The sequence below is a fragment of the Galeopterus variegatus genome, unplaced genomic scaffold (assembly GCF_000696425.1).
Source record: "Galeopterus variegatus unplaced genomic scaffold, G_variegatus-3.0.2 Scaffold1164, whole genome shotgun sequence".
NCBI classification, from domain to species: domain Eukaryota; kingdom Metazoa; phylum Chordata; class Mammalia; order Dermoptera; family Cynocephalidae; genus Galeopterus; species Galeopterus variegatus.
In genome coordinates this window covers 436,826-447,334 of record NW_007727275.1, presented here as the reverse complement: position 1 = coordinate 447,334, position 10,509 = coordinate 436,826, and the positions used below count along the sequence as shown (strand labels likewise).

Below are 10,509 nucleotides of genomic sequence, written 5' to 3'. Positions count from 1 at the left end.
GATTCTGGTTGTACTTTGCCCTATCCATATGACTTTTGACCAGCCATCAAACTTTTAGGGATTTCCATTTCCTCATTTGTACAAGTACAGAATTGGAGTAGATGACCTCTAAAGTCTGTTTTAGTACTAAAATTATCTGACTCTGAGAATAATGGTTACCAGAGGCCTGGAGGGGAGGGAAAGTGGTGGATTAACAGATACAAAGTTATGCTGTCTACCCTAGGTGAATCAATGTGTAGTATATGCATATTTTGAAGCAACATACTATACCCCACAAATATGTACCAATAAATGTTAAAAAGAAAACACACACACACACACACACGTACACACACACAAAGTAAATCTTTCTTTGGCTTGGAATTTGACTGCAGTATAGTATAATCAATTTATAATTATAAACTATTTTCGGTGTGCATTTAGGAAAGTTAATCAAGTCTTCTTTAGTGAAAATGACCTAATATTATTTAGGATGTCTTAACATAAAGGAGAAATACCTATAAGATGCTCCTAAAAGAATATACCTTGTAAGAAAGCTTGGTATACCCTACCAGCAGATTCTTTTAAGAAAGTATTTATGTGGTTTATTCAGCTTGGAATGTGAGACATAAAAATGATTTTATCTGCAAGAGAAATAATATGAAAATCAGAGACTCATGATGTCTGAACTCTCAAAGCCCAGAGTGCTTTCCTGACTCTCAGTGAGGTTCAGGCCACTATCATGTTCTACAAGTGGCTGTTCACTTTTGGGGAGGCACCTGAAGCCTTGAAGTTTTCTGATTCTTCATTCATGGTTCAATACGTGTCTTGTTGTATAACCTGCTTTTATTCCCCTATGTTTCTACACCAATTTTTAGTATACCCATTGTCTTATCTGGTGAAGCCTCTAATTTCTGACACTGTATTTCCAAGTTTCATGTGTTCCTCATTTTCATTCCCCTTTCTTAGTCATAATCTAGCCCCATTGCCACCTACTACTTTAAGTGAAATTGCAGTTTTCCACCAATCTTCAATTTGGCATGCCTTCTTGATTTGCTTTCCATTTTCTTCAGAAAACCTGGCAGGAGGACAGGAACACACACTCTTCCATCCTTTCAGGGCTCTTTTCCCTTGGAGGTGGTTCCTGACACAGATCAGGGACCTGTGTATAAAAAACAGAATCCCTAGCAACACTCTGAGTTGCACTTCTTTTAAAGAATTTCTGGCTCTGACAATTGATAGAGTTTTAATTAGTTCAACAGAGGCTGAACTAAAATGGATGAAACAATTTCACTTTAGATCTCACTGAGACTGTTTGGCCATTTTTTTTTAGATGCTTTTGGAAAGTTTTGCAGATGTCTATCAAACAGAGTCACCACTGAAGAATAAATCTAACCTTTCTATTAGCCAGAAATAGAGTTCGGGAGCTGAGTTTTGAGTCATGAGACTGAAACAGAGAAATTATTATGTTGATAGGTGAGTAAGTGAGTAGGTCTAAGATAAAGAAAGTCATCTAAAGCTCTCTAAATTTCTGTCATAAAAATATGACAACTCTGTTGCAAAACCAGGTCAAAATGACTATGGTACCCTACACTTAGTCTTTTCATGGCATTATAACTCTTCATTAAACATTGGAAAACATATCTGTCACTGGACTGTGAACCCTTTGAAGAATAGCTTATTCATTTTTTATCCCCAATGTCAAACATAGGGATTGATTACATTAATGAATCTATTGGAATAATTTTTATATGTGAATTCTTCTTTTGTTCACAATGAAGATTAATGAAAAGAAAATTCTCCTTTGGAATTCTAGTGTCTGGCACACTGCTTAACAGTAATAATTTTTTTGTTGAATTATGAAATCATTGAAAAAAGAAGATTCACCCCTTCCCCCAGTTGACCTACATGGAATGTCTCTATTCTGAATGAAAGATCCACTCAATCCCCAATTTGCAAATAACTCCCTTACAAATGACCCATATGTGCAAATGACAGCATCTTCCCCTATGTCAGCAGCCACAGCAACATTTGTGGGAACAAACTCCCCACATTTAATCTAACCTTAAATGTTAGATTTTTGAGTTCAGAAATGGAAAGAAAGCATTGTTTTTTTCTGTTTTAGGATGGCACAGTTTCTTAATAATTCTTTGCTCTGAAATACCATTTTCTCTCCAGCCATATCCCTGTCAATGCCCTTTGCTTCACCCTAATAATCCTACCAATTAGAGATTCATTTGAGCTATAAAATAATCCTACCAATTAGAGATTCATTTGAACTATCCTCTGTCTAAAACACAAAAGCCTTTGGAAAATTTCAGGGGCCACTGGGCCTTCACATTTTTATGTTAATTTTCCCAGACTGAGTAGATTCCTTCTCAAGGAGTGGGTGTTTGGGTTCTGAGAGAGGCAAGAGGTTGATTTTGGAAAATGGAATAGATCATAGGTCATATATTCCTGTTGAAGCCAGAGGGGTGCATGAAGGCATAAGGATTTTGAGAACAGGGATTGAAAACATGGTATCTGGACCCAGGTGAGGAGTTCCAAAGACGTTTTCCTTGGATGAACAACTTAAAATATTAGCTTACTTTTGCAAGCACAACTGTTTTCTTACTTTAGTTATTCATATTTACACTACTCGAGAGGCCATATTCAGAGATGTTTTAGCTTAGCTCATGACATTTCCACTCCTGTCAACAACTCAAAAATTCTGTGGCACAAATTCAATTCAACGTAAATAAGTATTGCTTTTTAGCTGAGTACATATTTTTTTTTAAATTCAAAATGTGCAAATGTTTCAACTAAGTTAGAATAAAGTGGATTAGGAATTTAGTCACAGTTGTACAATAATATGTCGTGTGTCTAATTTAATGTAATTGGAAAATTTTTTTCCATGTTACATTTTCTTGTAGTCCCCAGGTCTGGTTCTGATCAGTGTTTGCATTTTAATGTGGGATGACAGTAGTGTTTATGAGCTTGGACTCTGGAGCTGAACTGGCTGGGTTTCAATCCCATCTGTATCACTGCTGTATGACCGTGGGCCTCTCTGGGCCTCAGTTTTCCTTTATAAAAAATGGAAATAGTGGGCCGGCCCGGTGGCGCACTGGATAGTGCGCTGCTTGGGAAGCGCGGCGGCGCTCCCGTCCGAGGGTTCGGATCCCATATACAGACCGGCTCCCGCTCACTGGCTGAGCGAGGCACGGGAGCAACACCGAGGCTTGCGATCCCGTTGCCGGTCCCCGGCCCGGTACGGGGGCAACACTGAGGGTTGCGATCCGTTGCCGGACACGGAAAAAAGACAAAAGACAAAAAAAATAAAAAAATAAAAATGGAAATAGTAAAAATACCTGCTTCATAGAATTATTATGAAGATTAAGTAACTTAATATTTGTAAATCTGCTGGAGCATTGCTTAACATATAATAACCAATCAATAAATGTTGGGTGTCAGCTTTTATTACCATAATAAAATTAAATTTTTATTCTAATCGGCCTTCTCTCCAATCAGCTTAATTAGACTTTTACTTTATTTTTCCAATTTTATGGGAACAACATCAAAACTACCTGAGTTTTTTGCAAGTAATTCAGTAAAGACAGTAGTCAAAATAATCAGTAAAATCTAACAGCAATAATAGAACTTGCAAAAGAGATTATTTTCTTGCTTGGGGCTGTTGACCAGTGTTATAGTCCTTATGAAGTCACATTGGATTTATCTGTGGGAGATGTTTTCACTTGGGACCTTAATTTTGATTAATTTAAAACATTATTATTGAGTATGTTTTATAATTTTGTGCAGCATAAAAGCACAAGTCCCTTTTCTTCTTGGGCCAAAACTTTATTTCAGCCTCATCATAGTAGAGGTTAAACCCTCTCAGATTCTTTCGATATCCTAGGTTTTGCTGATAATTAATATTCTGCAAGTAAGTGGGTCATTGACATATTTGGTTTAAAATAAATCAGTTGGAAAGTAGTTATTGAATCTCTATTTGATATCCAGCATTGTGCAAAAAAGCAAAGTAGAAAATAGAGACCTTGTTTTCAAGGAGCCTCAACTTCAATCTAAATGATAAATGAAGACTAAACAAAGGGAGACTTTGAGAAAACACTACTTATGAATAAGTAATCAGTGATATAGGAGCTGCCATAGCATTTCAATAGAAAAAGACACCAGGAGAAAATGGAGTAACAAGGAAGGTGCACTGATAGGCAATTTTGTTATATTGACTCTTAGGTGGAAAAGGAGGAAAAAAATTATTCCTGGGAGAAGGAAAAGATGCAATTTGTTGAAAGGCAGTGAGTCCAGTCTGGGCATGGGTAAGGAAGGATGGCAGAGAGGCTGGAGATTAATGTGGACCCTCTCAAAATAAGAGAGGAATTTTAAACTCCCTAGAGACCCAGAAAGTTGCTTTCTAACACACAGCCAGCACTGAAAGTCCTTGGATTAGAATTACAAATTATATCTCTAGAGCAAGACATTGACATTACATGTTCTAGTATTATTCCGCCCCCCGCCGGATTTACAGCTCTTCTCTTTATCTCTTTTAAAAATGACCTTTCTCTTCTTCTCAGCCCTTCCTCGTGCTAAGCCTCTTGAGGGGTAGCTGCTGAGTAAACAGCCCATCCCTTCTTTATTGGTTCCTTAATAGAGTTCACATGGTTCTTTCCATTTTTCCTGTTACATTTCAGGAACAAACCTCCCTAGCCAGGAGTTTGAAGTACTATTTCAAACCAGCAAACTTGGCACTGTAAAAGTACCCTTAATTACTGGGGTCCTGTGTGAACTATTTCTTGATAAAAATAAATTGAATGGAAATCAGTTGCCTCTATGCAGGACTTACACTGAGGGCAAAGACTTCATATTTTTCAGCAAAATGCACCATGTGGACTTCGTGGATTCAGGGATAGATGAATATGATACTGGTTTTTGAAGTATTTCTTAAAATTAAATTATAAAACACCTTCGCCTCACAAAAAGTGTTCCTTTTATTGTTTTTTTTCATGGGTGGTGACCATCCGAGAGGTTGATACTGACTATTGGACAACATAGTAGAGTTCCATAGGATGTGCCTGGGCTCATTGCCATGTCATGTGGAACAGTGTTCTTTGAAGATCTCAAGCTTATGAGGGCAAAGGTCATTTCTTCATTGAGTATATTTTATATACTCAAGGACCAGGGGCTTTGGGAGAAAGTCATTTGGCCTTGGCCTTGCTCTCCTGAAAATATTCAAATTTTAGAATTTTAACATTGTGTTAAAATTTGAGATTGCAGATACAGGCAGAGCCACACATTGACAGGATTGAGAAAAATTATTGTTATACGGCTTCAAAGTTGAATCCTACATGTGAAATCACATAGTCTGTGGACTATTTTTTAAATAAATAATTATGAGATGAATTATTGCATTAAAAGGACATTGATATCTTGGTGCAACATTTAGAATAGAATTAAGTCTAGAGACTTGTGAGTCAAATATTGCTATAATGGAAACCATATTTGCTATGCTACATTATAGTTTGTTCAAAATTCTGAAACTGTGGGCCGAGCCCGTGGCGCACTCGGGAGAGTGTAGCGCTGGCAGCGCAGCAGTGCTCCCACCGCAGGTTTGGATCCTATATAGGGATGACTGGTGTGCTCACAGCGCTCACTGGCTGAGCGCGGTGCGGCCGGTCTCAAAAAGGACAAAAAAAAAAAAAAATTCTGAAAATGTCTCCTGCCATAAATATTGACATTTTGCATCAGTGAAAAGGACTTCATTTGCTATATGTGGTGTGCTCACAGAAATAAATTATTGAAAGTTTTATATAATAAAAAGCCTTATTTGTTAAGGTAGGCATTTAAAATATGATATAATTTTTCTAATTCTACTTTTAGCATACAGAAAGCCTCAAATAATGGAATTGACTTTGAACTTTAATGAGCCTTGACTGCACCAATGTGGTTAGTTGTTTTGTACTGAGAATTTTCTTTCTTTTTTTTTCCTGTCTAGGGTGACCCTGGACTGCCTGGGAACCCTGGCTACCCTGGACAGCCTGGTCAAGATGGTAAGCCTGTGAGTACTGAAAGCTTAGTCATCTCCAGTACTGGGATTATAGTCAAAGTAAAAATTGCACTGGGCAAAGTTCAACAGTCAAGGAAGACTTTATTCAATGCTACTGAATTAGGGGAGAGAGACTAAACTCAACTCTGTTGAAACAAAGGGAAGGTTTTCGGGCACCGGGGTAAGCTAGTGAAAAGTACTGGAGGACTTTAATGGGAAGATTGCTCAATGGACAATTCTTCAGTTTGAAAATATTTTTCTCTGTGACTGTGCCATCTGTGTTTGCTAATTGGTGTCCATCTAAATCACATTTCTACCCTGACAGAGAGACTGGAAGGGATGGCTCTCAGGTACTTGAGAAAGATATGCTTGGGCTGTAAGACTGGCAAGAAATTTTAAAAAGACTTACTCTCAAAGAGGTAGAGAAAGAATTTATAATTTTAAGTTCTTTAAAGTAAATACTCTAAGAAAAGGGAGGTCGGGGCGTGCCTAAATTTAGTCAAGCTGAAGAGAATGTTAAGGCCAGCTTGGTCAATCGAATCAGTGTTCTAGTCTCTTTTTAGTTCTTACTTAAAAATTGTGTAGACCTTTGCTACAACAAAAATATCATCCAGTGAGTTATCAGTATCATGAATGGCTGGGTTTAGAAATCTTTCTCTTTTCCCTACATGTCTATGGAATTTTTCAAGTGAATCTTTTTAAAAGACGATGTCATTTTTCTAAGAATACGTGCACAGGAGTATACCTAGAATGGAACTGAAAAAAAAATCCTCTAAGGTTCGAGAGAATTTTAGGGACATTTAAAGAGAACATAAAGCAAGTCAACTTTATAAAACGCATTTTAGGCAAATATTTACAGGTAAGTCACCTGTCGGTATGCTCATAAAAGTAAATAAGTATCATGAATTTTTATATAAATATCATGAATTTTTAAATATTATGAATGTTAAATAGTAGTTGCCACCAACAAAAGTATCTCCTAAGAGACTTTTATTATCATAAGACATTAACTCTTACCATGAAGGAGTGGGAAGGTTAATATGTATTGCAAATCAATAATGTTCAAGGAATAATAGAACCACGGGCTTGATGTTAAATCATCAGTACCAAAACCATCAAGACAGAGGAGTTGCATAAGTCCCTGAGGAGGGTTTGCCAACAAATTTACTTGCAAAAAACCAGCCAACTTTTGAAGAAGTGGTGATATACTGATGCTTTGTACAGTAGTGTTACATGGGAAGGAGTTGGATAAATAGGGGAGCCTCTCTAGAAGGAGATTATCAAAGAAGGGAGATTGAAGAGATAACAAAGTGGTGGCCAACTGGAGCTGCAGAGAGCCAAGGTGCTGCTGGGTGATCGGGGCACACTGCTCAGTGCACCCACCGGGATTCATTCTGAGTGTGATGACAATCCAGTTAGGGATTTTGAGAAAGGAAGTACTCGACCTGATTTATGATTTAGAAGGATAAATATTATCTGGAGAGTAGATTATATGAGGGCAGAAGTGGAAGAAGGGAGACCCAGGTGGTTATTTCATGATTCTAAGTGAGAGGTAAGAGTAGCTTGGACTAGGGTGATGTGGCGAAACAGATTCTGGATTACTTATTAATGTAAAGCTGACCAGGATTGCTGACAAGTTTAGATGTGGGGTGTGAAAGAAAGAGAATCATCAAAGAAGACTTGAAGGATTTTTAGCTTGAGGAACTGGTGAATTGTGGTGCCATTAATTGTTCTGGGAAAAGGCTGGGGGAGATGTAAGTTTTGTGGGGAGTGGGGAATAGAGAATGCATTTTGGAACATGTTGGAGGTGTCTGGTTGGGACTCATTTTCATGTAGATGTATCTAAAGCCAAGAGTGGATGAGATCACTTAGGGAGTGAGTACAGATAAATAGATAGGGAGGCAGTGGACTGAGCTTAGTGCCCTTTACAGAGAAAAAAAGAGGAGGAGGAGCCAGCCAAGGAAATTGGAAAGGACTGATCAGTGAAGCAGGATGAAAACCAGGAGTGTGGCATCCCATCGGTTGTGTCACTGTTGTCAAGAGATTGCAAAGAGTGAGGCCTATGACCATACCGTTGGATTTGCTATATGGGGGTAATTGGGGACCTTGATGAATAGGATTTCAGGGAGGGTGGGTACAAAAGCTGGATTGAAATGGATTCAGGAGAGGGTGGGAAATAAGGAAATGGTGACAGGGAAATAGATGCTTCTTCTAACGTTTATAAAGGGGAGCAGAAGAATGGGGACCATGTGGGATAAAAGCAGGTTTTTAAAAGATGGGAGATACTGTGGCATGTTTTTATGATGATGAAAATGAGGCAAAAGGGGAAAAAGTCAAAGATCTGGGAGACAGGGGATATTTGCAGGAAGAAAATTCCTGGATAGGTGGGAGGGCATTGTTTCCAGTCACAAGAGGAGAATCTGGCCTGGATAAGAGCCATTAACTTTTCATATGAGATAGAAGGCCAAGCCAATAATACAGAAACAGCTAGGTGGTGTATTTTGGAGGTAGAGGCTGAGAAAATTATCACTGGACTACTTCTTTTGGAATTGAATTGAATGAAAAGACTCCAAACCTAACATCCCCCCCTCCCCTTCATATTTATCTTCAACCCCTGTTATAAGCCAACATTTGCCTTGTAATTTCTCCTATAACACATCCTTTTCTCACTATGACCTTGTTGCCTTTCCTTACTACAGTGCCTTAATCTCACTGAAGATACTTCCCTGAGGTCCAGTGTGAGTTCTGCCCTAATCATACTGGGTGAGATGATTTTTACAAATGTAAGCCTCCTCTGACTGGTGACCCCTTTCCTGGGACCTACTGTTTCTGTGACTGGCAGCTGCAGTGCTCCATCATCTCCAAAGTAGATACACTTCACAGGCTGATGTGTCATCTGCTGGTACCTCATAATGACATGGAGCTTGCTCACAGCACTGCTAAATTATTTAGGCCTTTGTTGTTTTCAGGGATGAAAAGTCCTGGGAAGTGTTTGGAGGTGAGTGCTGAGCAGGCTTTCCCCAGGCTATCAGCTCTCAGTTTGCTTTTACTTTAAAAAAAAAAAAATCTTCTCAAGAATGAAGTACTGGAAATTAGTTGTTATTATCCTGATGTAATAATCATGGATATTACTCTATAACTCTGATTTAAGTTACAATAGACTTATTGCCTCATTTCATTCAGTAAATATATATGTGTGTATAATTTTATGTATAAATATACCTATTAGTATCTAATAGTAGTATCAAAGAAAGAAAACAACTGTGGTAGGCAGAGTAATGGTTTTCCCAGAGATGTCCACATCCTAATCTCCAAGACCTGTGAATATGCTACTTTACATGGCAAGAGGGACTTTGCATATATTAATTTAAGAATCTTGAGATGGGGAAATTATCCTAGATTATCTGGATGGCCCAATGTAATCGCAAGGATCTTTATAAGAGGGAGGCAAGAGTGTCAGTCAGAGAAGGATTTTCGATCATGGAAGCACAGATCAGAGTGAGGTAACCATGAGTGAAGGAACGTGGGCAGCCTGTAGAAGCTGGGAAAGGGAAGGACTGTTCTCACCTAGAGCCACCAGGAGGAATGCAGTCCTGCTGACACCCAGATTTTAGCTCCCTGAGATCCATTTCAGACTTCTGACCTCCAGAACTGTAGATAATCAATTTGTTGTTTTAAGCCACTATGTTTGGGGTAATCTCTTATAGCAGCAATAGGAAAATGATATATCAGCTCAAATCCTGTTTTTCCAGAGGTATGACTTTTTCTGAAATGCCTCCTTTCCCCCCTGTTTCCTCCCCTCTGCAGGAGATGTGAGGTTGGGTGGCCAAGCGGGAAGAGAAAGCAAGCCTGGGAGCCAGAACAGCTGAGGGTCATTAGTGTGTGTCCGGGGCCAGCACCCAGCGGGGTGGGAAGGTGTGGGTGGAGCCTGTGGCTGGCTCTTGGAGCCATCTGGACCAAGGAAACTTGGATGGAACTGTTCGAAGGGAATTCTGCTTTGTTTGGATTTGGTTCTGTGCAATCCCTCTCAGTAAGCAATTTGAATCTCTTTCGCATGTTATAACAAGGCCAAGTCAACTGAAGCTTTAAATAGGAAATTATTCCACTCTGGAGAAATACTAATTTTCATAAGGAAAGTACCTTCCACTAAAATTAAAGAGCTATTTCAAATCCTTCCATTTCTTTCTCATTTCTCTCTCAGTATCTGAGCATGTTACTATTTTACTGTTTTATCATTACAAAAGAGAAGTAGGGGAAATATTTATATATCCTGCTAGGTAATTCAGAGTAGTACAACTACTAAAGGCATTATACTGATAGGACATTGATTTGTTAAAGAAGGCCATAGGTTGAAACATATAATAGGAGCAGTTTATGATTTTGTAGACGTTTATGTTTTTATGGTGCTCATTTCTGTTTTTTGTCGTTATTAGTTACTCGAGAAGTAAAAATATGTTACTGAACCAAAAGCTATAGCAGGTCATTGAAGCTAT

The 10,509-nt window shown here is 38.5% G+C and overlaps 1 protein-coding gene across 1 annotated transcript in view; it reads left to right on the top strand.

The window, feature by feature from the left end:
• Positions 1–10,509, top strand: part of COL21A1 (collagen, type XXI, alpha 1) — a 110,056-nt gene that overhangs the window by 22,803 nt on the left and 76,744 nt on the right. The window contains exon 9 of the mRNA XM_008575266.1: positions 5,966–6,028. Within this exon, the coding sequence (XP_008573488.1) occupies positions 5,966–6,028 (63 nt within the window). The remainder of the gene's footprint in view (positions 1–5,965; positions 6,029–10,509) is intronic.